General features: G+C 44.7%; 1 protein-coding gene across 1 annotated transcript; it reads left to right on the top strand.

Annotated features, from left to right (window-relative positions):
* The first annotated feature begins 1,899 nt into the window (after positions 1-1,899).
* LOC116517820 (protein sidekick-1-like) lies at positions 1,900-17,955 on the top strand. Its single transcript, XM_032230996.1, has 5 exons — positions 1,900-1,913; positions 4,733-4,869; positions 15,023-15,170; positions 17,483-17,623; positions 17,892-17,955. The coding sequence occupies exons 1-5, from the start codon at positions 1,900-1,902 to the stop codon at positions 17,938-17,940; spliced, it is 489 nt and encodes a 162-aa protein (XP_032086887.1). The 3' UTR covers positions 17,941-17,955.
* Positions 17,956-21,470: the final 3,515 nt, after the last annotated feature.

Below are 21,470 nucleotides of genomic sequence, written 5' to 3'. Positions count from 1 at the left end.
TGGGGGTTGGAGCGGGTGTGAAACGGATTCCAATCGATGCACGGGGTCGTAAATTCACTGGGTAGTACAAAAATCCTTCGGCTTTTGTGGCTGTTGATCTTGAGCGTGTCTGTTCAGGTACATCAGGGGTGTCAAACTCGATTTCATTGTGGTTCACGTCAGGGTTGTGTTTGACCTCGTGGGGGCTGGGGGGGGCATGGCCAGCTCGATGTCACTCGTGTCGGGGATGCCTGTGGGAAGCCAAGTGCTCTGCCAGCGAAAACGGGCTCCTGAGCTCTGTTTTCGGCTACAACGGCATCCTGCAACCATCTGCGAAAATGGAGCTCAGGACAGAGGTGGGTTCCTACCGGTTCGGTTGAACCGGTAGTAGTTTGGCAGCCTGGGTCGCTTGAACTGGCAGGCCTGCCACGCCCCCGAACCGGTTCTCCTACGGGGCCGCCATCTTGATTTTGATTTCTGCGCATGCGCAGAGCAATCGTAATTGCACACATTTATTTTTTTTAATGTTTTGCGCATGCGCAGATCTATTTTTGTGCAAATGCGCACGCATGTGGAGCGTGCGTCTGGAGTGCGTGTGATCAAAGCGAGCACTGAACTGGCAGTAATGCCAGGAGCAACCCACCCTGGCTCAGGAAGGCCACCAGTGGTGGGTTTCAAAAATTGTTTGAACCTACTCTGTGGGTGTGGCCTCCTTTGTGGGAGTGGCTTGCCGCCCATGTGACCAGATGGGAGTGGCTTGCTGCCCATGTGATCGGGTGGGAGTGGCTTGCCGCCCATGTGACCGGATATGAAGATGCCGATGACACTTGTCAGAACCACCTTAAATTTCCTCACACCCAGCACTGGCATGCATAAGAATAGGATGTCAACTTCTTTTTTAAAAGGCATCTTTGGTTTGCGTTAAAACAACTTCAACACACGCAATGTTCTGATTGCACCACAAACGCAGTCGTCATCCTTACCTTTCACAGAGGCACTGAGTTTTATAAATATGAGCACGATAGTGTAGAATAATCATATCCAAGGACCAGTGGTGGGTTTCAAAAAATGTTGGAACCTCTTCTGTAGGTGTGGCCTGCTTTCCGGGTCCACTGGTGGAACCTCTTCTAACCGGTTCGGTAGATTTGACGAACCAGTTCTACTGAATAGGTGAGAACTGGTAGGAACCCACTTCTGAAAGTCACCCACTGCCCTCCCGAGCTCCGTTTTCGCTGGCAGAAGCACCTCGGGCCAGTCCTTTGCTTTCCCCAGTGATCTAAGCACCCCACGGGCTAAATCCAGCCCCGGGGCCTTGAGTTTAACACCCCTGCCTTGGATTCCAGCTATATTGGGAAACTGCCAGCTGGGCCGGAAGAAGGGGTCAAACAAGGACTTAGCTTGGAATCCTTGCACAGCTAACAAGAGGCCTAACTTTGATCTCCCTTATCAGGTCATTCCCAGGGAAAAGCAAGCAGTTTGGCGGGAGGTTCTTGTCACATAGGCATTAAACAATAAAGTTGCTGACTTTAGCTATTCACAAGTGGCTCCCAGGCAGATATAACTGCATTCCTAGACATTATGATTTGCATCCAGTAGCTCCCCGTTATTCACAATAGCTCTTAGAATCGTTGCAAAGGCTTCCTATCGCCTCCATCTTTGTTGAATAGGTAGTAGCCCTTTTCATTTGGAATTTAATGAACAGTCAGAAGCAGAACTTGTTCCCTTTCAGGGATCCCTCTCACCCACGCGAATCTAATTTAGTTCTTCAGTTAAGGCCAAGGTTGTAAGGAGCCACGTCCTCGGCGGTGCCAAATTAAGTTCTTGTCTCCACTGCAAGCCACATCTGAAACGCAGAGCCCGGCTTTTCTACAGCTCCGTTTTGCAAACGGCCCCGAGCTGGAAATGCTTTTGTTTACGGAGATGGGCACGCTGAGGTTTCTGATAGCTCTTAAGAACGCGTCGGCTTCATAAAATATGAAAAGCCACGAGTGCAGATTTAAATTAAGTATGTCAAGTACAATTACTACGTTTTCTGTCTGAGTAGAGAGGGTCAGCAATAATTGATATTGAGAGGAGACTTCCGGAGAGCACTCAGGGCTAAATTCTTGGGTGGGTTGCCCCTTCCTTTGATAAAGGAGATTAATCAAGGTGTGTTGTCTGCAGAGATAACTTAAGACTTTGAGACAAGATTCCGACCGCTATTCCTCTCCTCCGGCTGTCAGGATTTAAAGAAAAGAAAGCAATCGATCAATCAATGTTCTGGCTTTCTCCTCACTTCCTTGTGCTCTGCAAAACTGCCGATCCATTGTTTGAATTAGATCAATTGCTTATAGGGAAGGGTGTAGGCATTCTATTCTGTTCTATTCCCTATTCTATTCCCTATTCTATTCTATTCCTTATTCTATTCTATTCCTTATTCTATTCTATTCCTTATTCTATTCTATTCCTTATTCTATTCTATTCCTTATTCTATTCCTTATTCTATTCCTTATTCTATTCCTTATTCTATTCCTTATTCTATTCCTTATTCTATTCCTTATTCTATTCTATTCCTTATTCTATTCTATTCCTTATTCTATTCCTTAATCTATTCTAGATCATGTGAATAAAACTGAACCCGCAGAATCTTCTTAGGATCCTGGCTTCTGCCTTAGATTGAAGATATTTGGTTGCCTTAATTTGCAAAAAGCTTTCCTGATGCTTTTCAGATAGAAACAATGTGTGTTCCTTTTCCTTTTCTTCATCTTTCCAAGAAGACAGGTGTACGCGTGCTTAATCCCATGTATTTTTAGAAATCCTGTCTTAAATGGTATTTTTCCCCCCTCCAGGACTGTATTCTATTTAATCTTTATTGTACAATATCTACGGGCATTTTCATTTGCTCTGCAGGAACGTTCTTTTAATCCCAATTATATTATTACAGCTCTACCAACCCTGATCTGTCCTAATGATTCCCTTTAAAATGGTTGATCTCCACCACCATAAGTGAGATTCAAAACTCCCCACAAACAGCCGGGATGTTTTCTGCTTGCCTGAGTATTAACAATTCTGATTTAAATCCTCACTCTGCCCTGTTCCATCACTCAGATTGTCTCCTCCAATGTTTTACAGCTTTTCGATTTAAAAACAAAATCTCCCCATATAAAACAATATATGGACCACGTTGCCTCCATTACACACACACACACAAAACCCCAACTAATTCAAATGTGAGGGGGATCTTGGAGTCCTAGTGGACAACCATTTAAATATAAGCCAGCCATGTGCAGCAGCTGCCAAAAAAGCCAACACAGTTCTAGTCTATATAAACAGAGGGATAGAATCAAGATAGCGATAGCAATAGCAGTTAGACTTATATACCGCTTCATAGGGCTTTCAGCCCCCTCTAAGCAGTTTACAGAGTCAGCATATTGCCCCCAACAACAATCCGGGTCCTCATTTTACCCGCCTCGGAAGGATGGAAGGCTGAGTCAACCCTGAGCCGGTGAGATTTGAACAGCCGAACTGCAGAACTGCAGTCAGCTGAAGTAGCCTGCAGTGCTGCATTTAACCACTGTGCCACCTCGGCTCTCGTCAAGATCACGTTAATACCACTTTATAATGCCTTGGTAAGGCCACACTTGGAATACTGCATTCAGTTTTGGTCACCACGATGTAAAAAGGATGTGGAATCTCTAGAAAGAGTGCAGAGAAGAGCAACAAAGAGGATTAGGGGACTGGAGGCTAAAACATATGAAGGACGGTTGCAGGAACTGGGTATGTCTAGTTTAATGAAAAGAAGGACCAGGGGAGACATGATAGCAGGTTCCGATATCTTAGGGATTGCCACAAAGAAGAAGGAGTCAAACTATTCTCCAAGGCACCTGAGTGTAGAACAAGAAGCAATGGGTGGAAACTAATCAAGGAGAGAAGCAACTTAGAACTGAGGAGAAATTTCCTGACAGTTAGAACAATTAATCAGTGGAACAGAAGTTGCCTCCAGAAGTTGTGAATGCCCCAACACTGGAAGTCTTTAAGAAGATGTTGGATAGCCAGTTGTCTGAACTAAGCAGGGGGTTGGACTAGAAGACCTCCAAGGTCCCTTCCCACTCTGTTTTTCTATTCTACTCTAAATGTGAAAATTGGCTTTTACCCCTATCTTAAACAGCAGTACCATTAGCTGCTTAAGCGTCAACCAGAGATTAAATCATAATTAGAAACCCGACTCAGCAGCGTTCCAACCTTACTTGACTTGGTCATTATTCCTCTCCACTTGTAACCATCTCAGCATCCTTCGGCTAGGCAGATTTCTTTATGAAGAGAAGGAGAGAAGAAAGGAGGGAAGGAAGGAGGGAATGTAGGAGAGAAGGAAGGGGGAAGGAAGGAGGAAAGGAAGGAGAGAAGGAGAAAAGAAAGGAGGGAAGGAAGGAAGGAGGGAAGGAAGGAGGGAAGGAGGGAAGGGGAAGGAGGGAGGGAAGGAAGGGGAGTAGGAGAGAAGAAACAAGGGAAGGAAAGAGAGAGGGAGGGAAGAAGGACCGTTGTAAGATAAGATGGATCTATGGGATGTTAAAAAAGCAATCTTCAAGTATATTGTCAACAGTAGGGAAAAATAGTTATAAATACATATTATTAATAACAGTTATGAGATCATATAATTGTGAATGTATATATGAAATTGATAAAATAAAATAAAAATTTTTTAAAAAGATTTCTTTATGAAATCGCTATTTGCTGGTCCAAACCGCGAGGAATAACAGGTGTTTTATTTTCACAGAGAGCTGCCCCATCCGCCACAGAACCTGTTTGCCGCTCTGAATTCCTCCTTCAGCCGCAGCGTCATCCTCTCCTGGGTGAGACCCTTTGATGGAAACAGCCCGGTTCTACATTACATCGTCGAAGTCTCCGAGAACAGTAAGTGATAGCCAAGACCTCCCTTCACCTCCGAATAGGTTGTCTGGCCTAATTCCTCTTTCTCGTTGTCTTCGGAAATTGCTCCTGCCTAGGAGGGCAAAGCATGCAAAACTCCCAGGGCCCTACGTTTCTTATTTGTGCAGATTTTTTAAAGAAAAATAATTATGATTCCTTTGAGTGAATAATGGCTCGTTCTGCGATGCTGGGCGGATGTAATGAGGAACTTCCCTTCACCATATCTGCTCTTCTGGCTGCTTCACATCACATGATGTTTGACTTCATAGGCCCAGAGCGAATGGTGGTGGGATTAAAATAATTTAACAACCGGTTCTCTGTCCTAATAACCAGCTGGGTAGGCGGGGTTCAGTGGTCTTGTGACCATGTGGGCGTGGCCAACTCAACGTCACTCACATCGATGGGCGCTTCGCCTTAGCTGTGGCAATGTAATAAGGGTTAACCGGAGAGGCAGTTTCTGTAAGCAGGGCAATAAGGATTAGGCTAGAAACAACACCAGAATGTTCCCTTCCTGCCTTCCTTACAGGATTAGCCCTGTAAAGTGGGAAAAAGCAAAAGGAGATTTCTTCCAACAACCGGTTCTCTGAATTGATTAGAAAGTTAACAACTGGTTCTTCCGGGTAGGTGCGAACCGGCTGAATCCCATCACTGGAGCTGCCGTCAGGAAGTCCAGGCATGGTTCTGAAATGTTGATCGTGTCGATTGCATGATGTTTCATCATTCTAAATTTCCCCGGTGATGAACTGGGGCAGCCTGCAAATTGTTGACCTGGCGCCTTATCTCCAAAGTTTAGTTTACAAAGTGATTCACGTTTTCTTCAGTGCTTTCTTTCCAGCCCTCTGTTATGCAGAGAAGGACAACAAGGATGATCAGGGATCTGGAGGCTAAATTGTATGGTGAATGGCTAAGGGAAACTAGATCTCTTCAATCAAGAGATTGATATCCTAAGCTTCCTCTACCCTTGTGTTAGGGAAGGGGAACATGTGGCTTTCAAAATATTGCCAAACTGTGACACACACGAACTCCTTACCACTAGCTCAGCTGGTGGGGTCTCTTAGAAGAAGTAATCAGCCATATTCCGATGCCACACACTTTTCCCAGTTCCTTCCTTGTGCATTTCTTCTCAGCCCATCCAGTTACCTGTTTGTTGCCATACATGCTTGTGACTAATGCCTCTTCCCCTTTTGTGGCTTCCTTCAAAAATGAGTAAGAAAGGGAAATGGAGCAGTGAGAAGCCCTCGTGGAAAAGTTGTGTGCACGCCTATCCAAGAAATCAAAGACCCCAATGGCATTCATCCCCCTGATGGTGGTCCTGATGGACCTGTCTAGGATTTCAAAGGGTATCTGCATTTAGCTTCCTCTTAGATCCTGAACAAAGCGTCTGGCGTCTTTGCGTTGCTTCTGAATTCCCTTTTTTACAACCAATGTCTGGAGCCTCCGTTGTTTAATTGTGTTTCTGATCAGCATCTATGCCACCACAGTATTCTCTGCAAAAGTGGATAAGATTTAGAACTAAGAACTAAGGAGAAATTTCCTGACAGTGAGAACAATTAATCAGTGGGACAACTTGCCTCCAGAAGTTGTGAATGCTCCAACACTGGAAGTTTTAAAGAAGATGTTGGATATCCATTTGTCTGAAGTGGTGTAGGGTTTCCTGCCTTAAGCAGAGGGTTGGATTAGAAGACCTCCAAGGTCCCTTCCAACTCTGTTATTCTACTCTATTCTATTTTTCCCATTCTGAGTGGTCAGAAGCAATCCAGCGTATAAACCTTTGCCGGAATCTAACCGATTGACTAAGGCAGGATTGTCAACTGGAAAATGTAATAATTCACCTCTAAAATTCAGTAAGAAGCTCAGCAGAGATTTGATAATATCCTACAAAAATTGCTTTGGTAATCCTGGAGAGGATGAAGTGATGTGTTTTTTTTTTCCTGAACTCTCACACGCTGTCAGACAAATCCTATGATTTTATTTGATAACATCATAATCTGCCAGCATATCTCAGTGCCCATCAAATACATGCACCTCGCTTGTGCTTTGTACCTGAAAACACACATTTGAAAAAGAGAGAAAACTGGAGAACAGAGCTTCAGTACAATTGTATAATTGGAGGAAAGGGGAAGGAGGTGAGATGGGTTGGATCAATTCTATATATAATGGTCCATAGACAATTCAGATTTGAAACCCCAATTCTCTATATATAAAGATCTGGGTTTTCCCAGATTTTCCAACATGGCATTTCTAATGAATTGGAATTTTAAGGAATGTCTGTTTATCTGAGGATGCTATTTGGAACCCTGACACTATAGTTATTTCGAATTCCTCTCCTTTTGATTTCCAAAGCTTGATTGGCTTTCTAGTAACATATCACTTATAGCCCAAACAAAATCTCGAAATCAATTCACTATTATTAAGAGCAGTTGAGGAACCTGGATCTTCTAGCGTATGAATTTAAGGCAGAGGATGTAACCTGTAGCTGCTTAATTTATATTTTTGGGGGGTTTGAGGGGGAGATGGTAGGAATTCCCTCCAAATGCAAGTTCTAAAAATCAGAGTAGTAGTTGATTCTGCGCAGCTTACAAAATGACAATTATTATTCAAAACAGATATACCATTATTACTAAATACTTTGTTGGCTTCCTTTAAAGAAGACAGAGAGAAAGAGTTCTATATATTATCAAGAATACTCTGAAAGTCAACATATCCTCAGCTCAGGTTGGAGGAATTGCAGCAGAAAACCTCGCCACTTAGTATAATTTTGGTGACACACATGGGAATGTATTTTATCGCCATCTGAATACCGCCTTCCATCTCTATTTAAGCGGAGAGTTGGGATTTATGCAAGCCTTATCTCTAGATACGTTCTGGTCAAAGTAATTTGCAGAAGGGATCATTTCAGTCACAATCGCTGTAATGAATAAAAATTACAGATGATTTAATTTAAGTGATTGTTTTAAATTGGCCTGTGTCAGAATTGGTGCCCTCCAGAATGGTAGCTCCCAAGTTCCTGCTTAGCATTTGGGGTGGATAAAATGCTCTTTTTACTTAGGATTTTGGATCCCTGCAATGCCATTTTCTCAAAGCATGGTGGAAATAGCTGTCCAGGGCACAGAGAACAACAGTGAGGACAGTGTCAGGAAGCAGAAGATCCTTCTCTCTGTCTTCCCTTTTCCTCAGAATGCAGAACATTTCAATGGCATTAAAATAGAAATTTCTGAAACACAGAATACTGGAACGCTTCGGTGCCATTACCACTAGAACAGAATAACAGAGTTGGAAGGGAGCTTGGAGGTCCTCTAGTCCAACCCCCTGCTTAGGCAGGCAACCCTATAGCATTTCAGACATATGGTTATCCAGTCTCTTCTTTAAAACATCCAGTGTTGGAGCATTCACAACTTCTGGAGGCAAGTTGTTCCACTGATTAATTGTTCTCACTGTCAGGAAATTTCTCCTTAGTTCTTAGTTCTCCTTGGTTAGTTTCCACCCGATCATTCTTGTTCCACCCTCAGGTGCTTTGGAGAATAGCTTGACTCCCTCTTCTTTGAGGCAGCCCCTGAGATATTGGAACTCTGCTATCATGTCACCTTCTTTACATACTCAATTCCAGCAACCATTCTTTATACGTTTTAGCCTCCAGTCCCCTAATCATCTAATCATTGCATGCATGCAACTCTTAAGTAGGGTCAATAGAGTTATTGATGAATTGATTGATTGATTGATTGATTATATTTGTATGCCGCCCTTTTCCCCCAAAGGGGACTCAGGGCGGCTCACAATTCAAATCAGGGAAGGGGGTACAGACAAAAAATAAAACAAAACATAATAATGCATAATTTAAAAACACACAACAGTCATACCATTCAAGACGGGGGCAACAGCTCTTTAGCCCCAGGCCTGTCAGAACAGCCAGGTTTTAAGGGCTTTGCGGAAGGCCTGGAGGGTGGTGAGGGTTCGAATCTCCACAGGGAGTTCGTTCCAGAGGGTCGGAGCAGCCACAGAGAAGGCTCTCCTCCGGGTAGTCGCCAGTCGACACTGGCCGGCGGATGGAATTCGGAGGAGGCCTAATCTGTGGGATCTAATCGGTCTAGTGGAGGTGATTGGCAGCAGGCGGTCTCTCAAGTACCCAGGTCCAATACCATGAAGGGCTTTATAAGTGACGACTAGCGCCTTGAAGCGTATCCGGAGACCAATAGGCAGCCAGTGCAGCTCGCGGAGGATAGGTGTTACGTGGGTGAACCGAGGTGCACCCACGATCACTCGCGCGGCTGCATTCTGGACAAGCTGAAGTCTCCAAATGCTCCGAATGCTCTTCAAGGGCTGCCCCATGTAGAGCACGTTGCAGTAGTCCAGTCTAGAGGTCACAAGGGCACGAGTGACTGTTGTGAGGGCCTCCCGGTTCAGGTAGGGACGCAACTGGTGAATGGCATGGAAGAGAGGGTAACCAAGCTGTTCCACCTTCAACCTGGAGCACAACTCAACCTCTGGAGCTGTCTTTTATGGCACGATGGCTGAGATAACTTTGTCTCTGTGATCAAGTACACTCTATCCATCACGGGGTACTTAGGAGTGAAAGATTTCAGGCTGTGCTCATCACAAGGGAGAAGAACTTGGCAGGGGGACCTCTTGTTGATGTTGATGTGACAGTTGAGGCCAAGTGAGAGACGCTATGATGGTCCACTGTGTAACTTTGAACCAATGCTGGGATTGGCCAAGGGATGGTTGCTTAGGAAGGACAATGGCCATGGACATTTATGCCTCTTCTTCGGAAAGCAAAAATAGAAAAGGGCCAGGAGAAATAATCCAGTCCCTGGAATTGCCGCGTTCTTTTTTTTTATGTTGTTGAATAAATGGTTTTGGTATCCAGCCTTTTCTTCGGGTTGATTCTGCACTTCAGGGAGAAGCAGCCTTTGAAAAGGGTTAGTTTGATGATTAGGAGAAACTTGCTGTTTAAATTTTTTTTTCAAAGGTCCCTCCGTAAACCGAGTCGGTCCTTGGGCTGTGCGAGAAATACCGTCTTTTCCTTCAAACCGCTATTTTCCTCGCAAAGCCGAGTGCCCGGGAGATGAATAGGGTTCGTTTATATTAGTTTTTAGTTTAATCTCTCTTCTTGCCAGATCTTTTATCTTCCACCAAGGAAGTGAGGGCGAGGAAAGAGGGGGGAAAAAAGACTAAAGCATTCTACAGATGCGGCATATAAACAGAGCACAATTCCACGCCAGTGGAGAGATTAATAGGCCCAGTTGTTGCTCAGTTGATCGAATGGCTCAGGTTAAGCACTCTTGAGTGGTGTTTACACTTGCAGTAAACAAATGGAACAGAATAGCTTCAGGAAACAAACCTGGTCACAATTAGCTCATTTATGGCCATTCAATATTCTAGTTAGTGTCTGCTCTTCCATTTTCTTGATTAAACTTCTTTAAGTTGCTTACTAATTCCACCCGGGCTTTCTTTTCTCCTTCTTATTCATTTTTGTCACATTCTTCGGACACCAACACAGCGACAAATCCTCTTTTGATTCATAGCAGCTCATCTGTAAAAGGCAGAGCTGTAAGAACAATCTACATGCTTTCGTGGAAGATGGAGAAATGGACGGAAGAGACTCAGTGGGGAGTTGCTGATAATCCTTAACGTAGACAGATTGCGACTCCCTCACCAGAGGCAGGTGGGGAACACTTGAGGGTCGTGGGCCCAAGACATCTGAAGGGTCATAAGTATCTCCCCACCATCAAGAGCAAACACAGCGAGGACATAATATTTGTCTAGCAGCTGTGGGCCACTTCCAACTGAGTTGGTGTCTCAACACTTCTTACCTAGACATTTCCATTGCATTTGTTGAAAAGGACCCACATTTAGTGTCAGAGTGCACACAGCTTTACTACGTCAGACAATCCAGGAGCAATAGCAAACAGAGGTTTGTAATAAATAGTGTTTTTATCTACAAAATAATATATACTATACATACATGTATTATAAGCAGAGGTCAAACAATCAGCAATTACAGCAGAGAATGAGAGAGAGAGAGAGAGGAGGGAGGGAGAGAGAGGCCCCAACAGAGCCTCTTCTTATTATATAGGCTCTTAAAGGGATAACAGCCAAAAACCTTGCTGACTCATTCCCATCATTGCCTCAACTGGTCAGTTCTTAAATCACTACTCTGACTCTTAGGGATTGAAATTTTCTCAAAACGAGGCAATCTGACATAGCTGACATAGCCTTTGTGAAGAGGCCAAGCAACCTTCAGCAGAGAGGACAAAGAGGGAGGAGTACCAAATTATCCATGCAGGCAGTGAGGACAATTAACCAATGGAACAGAAGTTGTGGGTCCTCCATCACTGGAAGTTTTCAAGAAGAGACTGGACAGCCATTAGTCTGGAATGGTAAAGGGCAGTGACGACTTCTGGTTTTTGGTGTGGGCGCACACCTGACAAACAGCCGGGCATTGTGCATCTGCATGATGGAAACCTGGAAGTTTGGGTGCTGACACGCACATGCACGCTGCTCTTCCGGGTTTCGGCAGTCCCAGGAGCACGAGGGCCTGCTGACTGGCGCGCGTGTGTGTGTGTGTGCACGGAACACGGAAGAGGAGACAGCAAGGCCATGCGCCCTGCATGGGATGGCTCTGTGTGCCAACGGTTCGCCACCACAGGTATAGAGTCTCCTGCTTGAGCAGAGGGCTGGACTAGAAGACCCCCAAGGTCCCTTCCAACTCTGCTATTCACCCCTTTCCGAAAGTCATCTCAGTCTCTCCTGTCATCTCAGAAAAGTTTCCCATTTTCCAAATTTTTTGGGGGGGAGTGGGGGGTTGAGTCTGGAGCATCTTATGATACCGATGAGAGAAATGAATGCCATTCCCCCAGTGTGGAGGCAGATGGCTTTCTAATAATAATAATAATAATAATAATAATAATAGGAGCTGCAGCCACAGCCTCCGATGGAAAGAAACCGATTCCGCTTTACTTCATGCAGATTTCATGCTTTTCATTTCTTCGTAGCCTTGCAGGGAAGAATGGGAGCCCGTGAGCCACACAGGCATTAGCAGCAGAATAGATTACCGCCCTCCCAGCAAAGCTGCCTCTCACCTTTGAGATTTCTCCTTTGAAAATTTCAGGCCAAGTCATTCTCCCACAACACACACAAACACACCCCCACACAGACATTTTTTCACCCAAGTGTACAGGTTTCCAGGCAGAGAAAGAAAGCCCTCCTGGGCTGGTGGCACCGAGCCGACTTGGCGGAGAAAGCCACCGTTCCGTACCTGCGTGAAATGCGGGCAAGGAAGATATTCCAAGCTAGCTGCGTGCGAATTCCATCAGGGTCCTTCGCCGTCTGCTCGGCTGCTGGGCGTGGTATTAGAAACGGACTGCCAAACAGATGGGTTGAGAAACAGGCCACCCATCTGTCTCCATCATGCTCATTTCCTCCTTTATTAAAATGTTAATGAATACAGTTTTTATTTATTGCGGGGTGACACATGCGGTGTCACTCTCTGGTGGAGAAATGTTCCATCAGCCTTAACTATGTGGACACAGAGAGAGAGAGAGAGAGAGAGAAACTGCATCTCTTCCACAGATTAAAAACCTCTCGGGCTCGTGCCAAGTCCGGCTGAATTGAGAAGCTGTGGGGTCTAAAAACAGGTAGTTTTAAAAAAAAAGTTGGAGAAAAGTTGCAATCATTTGCGATCCACTCATGTGCTGAGGGACGTGGTGGCTCGGTGGCTAAGACGCTGAGCTTGTCGATCAGAAAGGTCGGCAGTTCGGTGGTTCGAATCCCCAGCTCCAAGTAACGGAGTGAGCTCCTGTTCCTTGTTCCAGCTTCTGCCAACCTAGCAGTTCGAAAGCACGTAAAAAATGCAAGTAGAAAAATAGGGACCCTCTTTGGTGGGAAGGAAACAGTGTTCCATGCGCCTTCGGCGTTGAGTCATGCCGGCCACATGAACACGGAGACGTCTTTGGACAGCGCTGGCTCTTACGCTTTGAAATGGAGATGAGCACCGCCCCCTGGAGTCTGGAACAACTAGCACATGTATGCGAGGGGAAATCTTTACCTTTATCATAAAAGGACGGGTTTTCAGTTCACTCTTATAAAATTCAGTTGTGCTTTCTAGCGGGAATCCGGAAGGCAGAAAAAAACGGGAGTGTATTGGTTGTGTGAATGTCTCAAACGATTTGGTGTGAGAGCGTGCATGGCTTTGCTTTAGACTCAAAGGAGTGAGTGGAAGGCGAGGGGAGAGACAAATTTTCCACTTTGGAACCATCTTCCTCTTAGCAACTTACAGCATCTCCATCCACCTCCATGTGAAGCAATTTGCAAAGACTACCTTATTTTGTTGGGTGTCTCTAGAAGACGTTCGAAGACAATAATGAAAAAACGAAACAACACGCCACAATGTTGGCCTTTAGGAAAACTATCTTTAGCTGCGCAGCAATCCAGGTATTAGAAGAAAACTCTTTAAGACTTAAGTAGCATCAAAGCCCTGTGCTTATACACCTTACATTGTGTTTTCTTTTTTTTAAAAAAACCCACTCCTATTATTAAGAGGTAATATGAGAAAACATCATTAAGAAGATTAAGGTCCTTCAACTTAAAAAAGAACAGTTAATGGAGGATTAGATGGGACGTACAGGAGTAATTGTAAAGTGGATTAAAAGGTACATTTTAATTGAATTTTAATCTGTTACTTTACATGAAGATGTTTTATAGCCGATGAGGACATTTTTATTAACACTTCTTTAAGTAGGGAAAACAGGGTTTTTTTTTTTTCCAAACAGTAAAACATATGTCTTTGTTGTTGAGTCAAGCCGGTTGTATTCAATCTTGAAGTATCCTCTGTTACATTATTTTAAGCAGCTAAGCAGCTGATCAATGGGTTGAGGGGGGTGGGGGTATTAATTGACTAACAGTCCACTCCTAAAAGTGTATATTTGTAAACAAGATGCATTGATTTGAATTGAGCCTGTATTTTCTCAGTCGATATATTCAGCATCGGGGTGTAACTGCCCTGTCCTTATGGTAATAAAGCTACATCCAGTAAGGCCAAATCACTTTGTCAAGAACCCTGGCCTAGTGGGGGTATGGATTGAGATGGGGTGGGGGCAGAGGTGGGTTCCTACCAGTTCGCACCTATTCGGTAGAACCGGTTCGTCAAATCTACCGAACTGGTTAGAAGAGGTTCCACCAGTGGACCCGGAAAGCAGGCCACACCTACAGAAGAGGTTCTGAAATTTTTTGAAACCCACCACTGCCACACACACACACACACACACACACACACACACACAGAGAGAGAGAGAGAGAAAGAAAAAGAAAGGAAGTAAGGACGGAAGGAAGGAAGGAAAGAAGAAAGAAAGAAAGAAAGAAAGAAAGAAAAAGAATGAGAGAGAGATGAAAGAAAAAAGAAAAAAGGGACAGAGAGACAAAAGGAAGGAAAGAGAGAGAGAGAGAGAGAGAGAGAGAGAGAGCACATGGCCGGCAAGCCACTCCCACCTGGTCACATGGGTGGCAAGCCACTCCCACAAGGGAGGCCACACCCACAGAGTAGGTTCCAAAATTTTTTGAAACCCACCACTGGGTGTGTGGGGGGGAACTTTGATCTCCTGATAGCTCTTAATTTAGAAGCCATAAATAGGGGGAATCCCAGTCTGTCTTTGAATACTCAGACTTCCCTCTGAGCTGTTTGGTACTGTAGGAGATGACCAGGCTGAGCTGGAGGGAGAAGTCAAATATGTCATAAATCATGAGTCCCCGCGTACCTGCTGGAGATGTTAAGTTCAGCCCGTCTTAAATGCCTCTCTTATCTCCCACTCATTTCCTTTAATGGCTAGTTGGCCAGATTCTTGCAGAGAGCTTTATTGCTTCTTGCAATAAACTGTTATACTCATTTGGACTGCCTGAATCTCCCGATTTCCCTGGCGCTCCACAGGTATCCTGTAGTGTCTGGTGGGTTAGGCCTACAAAAAGTTAGGTCCACCTGCAGAAAATCACAGTGACAACTGTGGCAAAGGATGGAACTGGGGGACCGAGTTCTTACCTATTGATTTCCTGGGAGTCTGGGAACTGACACTTGGACAGAGAAAGCCCGTTTGATGAATCACATACTGGGTCAGATTCGTGATTGATGATCTCTCTTTCTCCCCACTAGATTCTCCCTGGAAAGTTCATCTCTCCAATATAGATCCCTCATTGACCAGCATCACTGTGAGCGGGCTGACCCCAGCCCGGACCTACCAGTTCAGAGTCTGCGCCGTTAACCAAGTGGGCAAAGGGCAGTACAGCCTGGAGACCAGTAGGTACGCTGAAATGACAGCTCTTGATGAATTATTGAACTTCGTTGGGAATCAATGGTTTGTCCAATGAAAAGCAGTCCATTAATGTCTGTAGAAACATTAGCCAAAACGGCATAGATTCAATCGATGTATCTGTTGTGGCCCGCCGAATCTGCAGAGCTGGTAACAGATCCAGACATTGAGAAGGTTGGGGAGAAACCTGGGCCAGTCCTGGAGTCTGGGGAAGGCTCTGACGAGGGCTCTGCATCGGAGGCAGAGAGGGGGCCCAGGACTGTCTGACAGTTATCAGCTTCCTTCGGAGTCAGACATCAGTGAGGCAGATGAACAGCTGGAGCCTGTTCCCAGTGTGCGCATGCGCAGAGCTGCCAGACGAAAGGAACAGCTAAGGAACAGGGGTCGACTTGGGAGTAAGGCCACAGGTGGACGATGAATGGCCCCTCCCAGAGGAAATAAAAGAGGAGCAAAAGGGGAGTGGAGTTTGCAGGAGACCATTAGTTTGCTTAATTGGTTCGCGACTCTTCGAGACTCCTTGCCAAGTTCTGCAGGCTGGCAGCTCTCCAAGCCAGATAAGGTCTGTGACTGTAAATCCTCCCTTGAAAGACTTTGCTGGATGTGAATGAGTAGAATTCACAGTCAATTAATCAAAGGGGTTTTTTTTTGTTGGGGAAGAAGTTTGCCTCATGCTCTTGGGAAGCCTCGATCAGAACATTATCTTGATTTTCCTTGTCATTTGTTTCTCCAAAAACCAAAAACTATGGTTGGAAACTATTATGATCTGAACGGGGTGCTCACCTTTGCTACTTCATCATAGATCCAAGAGAAAGAGGCGATGGGCACTTGAAAGAGAGAAGGTGTAAACACAGATGATGAAATAAGAGAAAGGTAGCCACCTCCTTTGGCTATCTCTGGAGATTCCTCTCCAATATTTCTCCTAACCTTCTGAAGATCCTTTTGAGAGATTAGGGGAAGATAAACATCCTGCTCCAATGCTCTAAATTATCTCTGAATCTGGGTGGATTTTCAGGGGAGTTGGCTCTCTGAGCCTTCAAGCTCCCACATAAGGCTCGGCGTAAACAGGGAAATTACTTCAAATCTCTCTTAAATGACTTTAAATTTTATTTTATCATCTGCTTAACTGCTCCAGCACATTAGTTGCTCCTACCGTAATCCCACTGGGGAAGCCTTAAAAACCCAGCTCGGCCACATCTGATTAAAACTGCTGCTACTGTGTTTCCCTGACCCCCGAAATAAGCACTTGGCCTTATTTTGGGGGAGGTCTTATCATTTTTGAGGTGCAGGAGGCAGCAAGTGTGATCAACTCATGGCTGCTGCTGTGTTGCAATATTTTCAGGGAGGGCTTATTTTGGGGGGGAGGGATTATTTTAGCGCATGCGCTCAAAAGCCTGATTGGGCTTGTTATCCCGGGAGGTCTTATTTTCTTGATTCTTGTTTTGCTTGACTTTTTTTTTAAATTTTTATTTTAAACACCTAAACACATCAACAAAAACAAACACATGACTTAAAACAACATAGGAACAAGAAGTTCCATCATATATCATACAGAGGTTCCGTATCGGTTTCTTTACAGTTAGTGTTTTCCCTTCTATACATTTCTATCTTGCATTCATGGTCCCCTTATTCATTATCCATTTTTATGTACAATTCTATATTTATTTACACTTAGCTATTTATAACAAAATATTGTTTACCTATATTGTGCTTTACATTCTTACTATCATTTATTCTCTTACATACAATTATAGGTATACATTCACATAGTTATTCTTTTTCTTTGCCATTCTTATACCTTTGTTATTCCATTTAAAAGGTTATAATATACAGTTTGAGTTGCTTTGTTTACCATCCCTGTTGTAACACCACCTTATTTCCCCTTTCTTTTCTCCCTCCCTTCCTTCTCTACTTCCTTCCTTCTCTCCTTCCCCTTCCTTCTTCCCTCGCCTCTCCCTTCCTCCTCTCCTCTTCCCCTTCCTACCCTCTCTCCTTCTCTTTCTCTCCCTTCCCTCCTTCCTCTCCTTTCCTCTTCCTTCCTCCTCTCCTTCCCCTTCCTTCTTCCCTTGCCTCTCCCCTCCTCCTCTCCTCTTCCCCTTCCTATCCTCTCTCCTTCTCTTTCTCTCCCTTCCCTCCTGCCTCTCCTTTCCTCTTCCTTCCTCCTCTCCTTCCCCTTCCTTTTTCCCTTGCCTCTCCCTTCCTCCTCTCCTCTTCCCCTTCCTACCCTCTCTCCTTCTCTTTCTCTCCCTTCCACCCTCCTCCTCTTCACTTTCTGTTCTGTTTTGCTTGACTTTTCTTCTGCTCAGATTGATGCTGCCCGAAGAACCTCCAAGTGCTGCGCCTAAGAACATTGTGGCTAGCGGACGGACCAATCAGTCCATCATGGTCCAGTGGCAGCCCCCTCCAGAAAGTGAACATAACGGTGTTCTCCATGGCTACATCATAAGGTAAAAGGCCCTTGACTGATCCCTGAAGAGGCTGGAGTAATGCACTTGCCTATTGCGCCAAACCATTTTTTTTACAAGGGCTTGCAGTGCTTTGAGCCAAACCCGAAGGAACTACATTATGATTTCTCATGGGATGGAAATCTCATCTGACTATTTTTAATAACAGAGCAACGTTTTCCCCTCTCAAACTGAGAGAGCCTTGGTCTCCTCTGGCAAACAAGAGTTGTGTCCAACCCAATAATGATATTTTTTTTTGGTCTTTAAAAAGGAGCAACAACCAGAAGCCCCATGGTCAAAATCCACGTATCTTGAGATAAGTCCTAATATCTTTGTCTCCCAGGAAACTGATTAGCCAGTTTGGTTTCCTTTAATTGTATAAAATCAAAGCGTGGCTCATTAACAGTCTAACTCAGGGGTCGGCAACCTTAAACACTCAGAGCCGCAAAGTCCTAACCGGAAGCCACCCCATTCAATGCTGGAGCCGACAGGAAGTCCAGTTCCCCCACCATAGAGTCTCCTCCTAGCATGGCATCCTTTTTCCTCTGCCGACCAGAAGTCCAGTTCCCCCACCATAGAGTCTCCTCCTAGTGTGGCATCCTTTTTCCTCTGCCGACCAGAAGTCCAGTTCCCCCACCATAGAGTCTCCTCCTAGCGTGGCATCCTTTTTCCTCTGCCGACCAGAAGTCCAGTTCCTCCACCATAGAGTCTCCTCCTAGCGTGGCATCCTTTTTCCTCTGCCGACCAGAAGTCCAGTCCCTCCACCATAGAGTCTCCTTCTAGCATGGCATCCATTCTTCCTCTACCTGTCCTAAGCAAAAGCCCTATCAATGGTGGAGCCAACCAGCGAAAGAGAGCCTCAGCAGAGCGCCTCCAGAGCCATGGGTTGCTGATCCCTGATCTAACTCATGAAGGACACATTGTTGGGTCAGCTATGTCTACCCTGCAGCCAGTCGTGGCTGATAGAGGGCAAGCCACCAACTTTCCTTCCAGCTTTGAGTGCTTTCATCTCAGCTCCAGTGCAGGATGAGGCCAACGTCTTGATCATTTCTGCCGGAGGTGGTTCTCCCCTTCTTACTTTCTCTGCTGTGGTCTTCATTGAAGCATGATGCTAGCAGTTGGACAGGTTCTCCAATTTAAAAATCTCTTCAAAAGCAAAGTGGTGTGTCTGCTTGCCATGTTTGGGCATTGTAAAGACGTGGCTACGTCCTTTTCTCCTGCCCAGTCTCTAGAGCACCTTGAAGGGATTCTGAAACCCTGGTTATACTTGTCAAACCTCAATGGCTTGGAGAGACCCCAAGCGGACCAACATTTCAAAGCTGGTCCTCTCCCGCTCCCCTTCCTTAAAAGAATTCAGTGCTAGATAACTACTGAATGAACAATTCATCAGGGGAATGGCTTACCTCTGGAAATTGTGGATGCTCCCCAGTCCCCTAATCCTCTTGGTTGCTCTTCTCTGCACTCTTTCCAGAGTCTCAACATCTTTTTTTATAATGTGGTTGCCAAAACTGGATGCAGGACTCTAGGTGTGGTCTTGCCAAGGCTTTATAGAGTGGTATTAGTACCTCACTTGGTCTTGATTCTCTCCCTCTGTTAATGCGATTTAGGATTGCATTGGCTTTATTGAGTCCTCCATTGTGCCGCCTTGAATCTCACACTTCCAGTCTGACAATCTTAAGGAGGCTCTGAGATTCAAGAAGGCCCAAAGCAGATCCTAACAGATTGGATCTATCATGACTGTTTCCGCCAGTCTTGATTTAGAGTCTCCTTGCTCCAATGGACAGATCTAGAACTCTTCTTGAGGGAAGATAATAGGAAAAATGAAACAAGGGTGCCCATTGATGGTGGCACAACTTATGCTCCACGGGAATGGTTTTTTTTGCAACCCTGCGTAACTCTAGCATACATTGTACTACCCCATCATTTCTCACCTTTACAAAATAGATGTTGTGACTTCCATAACATTGTCTAGACCAGTGTTTCTCAACCTTGACAAATTGAAGTCCACAGGACTTCAAGTTGCCAAGGTTGAGAAACACTGGTCTAGAAGGAATAAGGAGGCTAATGAAGTCCAGACATTTGGAAAATGTTTTGAGTTGCATGTCCCAAAGGTGCTTTTTCAAGAGGCAATTGAACGTTCAGTTTTTTTCTTTGAAGAAGTTTCGTTTCTCATCCAAGAAGCTTCTCCATCTCTCTTGAATGAGAAGCTCCTTCAAAGAAAAAACAGGAAGTCCAGTTGCCTCTTGAAAAAACACCCTTGGGACAACCATGACCTGGAGGACTGAGAATCTCCACAGCTATCCCACCCTGGAGGTTTCCATGAATAGATTGGACAACCTATCCAAGGTTGTCACCTGGCATTGTATAGGGTCTCCTGCTTGAACAGGAGGTTAGCAATAGCAATAGCAATTAGACTTATATACTGCTTCATAGGGCTTTCAGCCCTCTCTAAGCAGTTTACAGAGTCAGCATATTGCCCCCACAGTCTGGGTCTCAAGGCTGAGTCAACCTTGAGCCGGTGAGATTTGAACCGCTGAACTGCAGATAACAGTCAGCTGAAGTGGCCTGCAGTACTGCACCCTAACCACTGCACCACCTCGGCTCAGGTTGGACTACAAGACCTCTTCCAACCTTATTATTCCATGTTCTGTGTTCTACTGTGTTGAAGGAACACTTCATCTTTTTCCTTGTTTGGGTAAAACAAAGACAACAGCAAATTTACTTATTTGGGTGCAATGAAACAGCAATAAAGGACTAATCCTGCTAGTAGCCTGAACGGGCGAACTTTTAATCAGTTATAGCAGCTTCAGAATTTTCCATCAACTTTTCCACATCCAAGAAAATCTTATTACTTCCGTGATCGTTAGCATTCTGCTTTCGGCATGCATCCTGGGGCTAGCTTCATCACATCCACTTCTCTCTTTTTTTTTCCGGGGACCAAGTCTAAGGAATAAACGAGGAACGTGATTTAAAGCTGCAACCTGATCAAATATAATATTTAAGAGTGGCAGAGAAGAGGAAGGGAGCAAATGGAAGTTGGGCACTAAATCAACATTTTTATTAGACAGGCTTCTTCCTACAGCTGTAAAACAGGATAGAACACAAGTTTTGTTCCAAGCTTGGACGTGTATTGAAAATGAGATCAGAACATAAGCATTTTGGCAATCAGATAAGAATCACGGTAATTCTGTCTCTGAGAGTTTTTAAATGTGTTGATAATAATCTTGCTAATAATTTGTTGATATCACTATTATGAATAGTTCTTGCTGTGCTGGTGGTAATGGCGATGTTTGCAGAGTTAATCCCTTTCCCAACAGAAATATGGCTCCCCCCCCCCTTAACATCCAATAGTCCAACAGAATAAAGTGAATTTTCAAAAATCGCAGAAGAGTTGTTCAATTAGACAATCCCATTAAATTAAGAATGAATAAAAGTTGGTTGAGCAACCTCTAGACACCAGCTGAAGAACTGAAGGTGCCCTATGAACAATTTTTGGTTGAGTCCACCTCAATCCTGGCTTGTTCATGTAGTTAGGGTTTAGGGAAAGGAAGACAAGAAACTTCCTGATGCTGGAGAGCATCTGCACTTTCTTAAAATGGGTCTACATTCAAGACTTTTCCAAGAATGAATTTGTCTGGACCTCAAGTTTACATTGTGTGGACTTCAACTCCCAGAATTCCCTCAGCCGGCACGGGGAATTCTGGGAGTCGAGGTCCATACATCCTAAATTCTTAGGTTGAGACATTCTTGTTTAGGGAATGGGGTCAATGTCTAAATGGGCTGGACCTGTAGTTGTTGATTTTTAAGCTAGTAATCTTAGAAGGGATGTGTTGCCACCACTCATTATAAG

The sequence above is a fragment of the Thamnophis elegans genome, chromosome 14 (genome assembly GCF_009769535.1).
Source record: "Thamnophis elegans isolate rThaEle1 chromosome 14, rThaEle1.pri, whole genome shotgun sequence".
In the NCBI taxonomy this organism is placed as follows: domain Eukaryota; kingdom Metazoa; phylum Chordata; class Lepidosauria; order Squamata; family Colubridae; genus Thamnophis; species Thamnophis elegans.
This window is presented reverse-complemented; position numbering and strand designations above follow the sequence as displayed.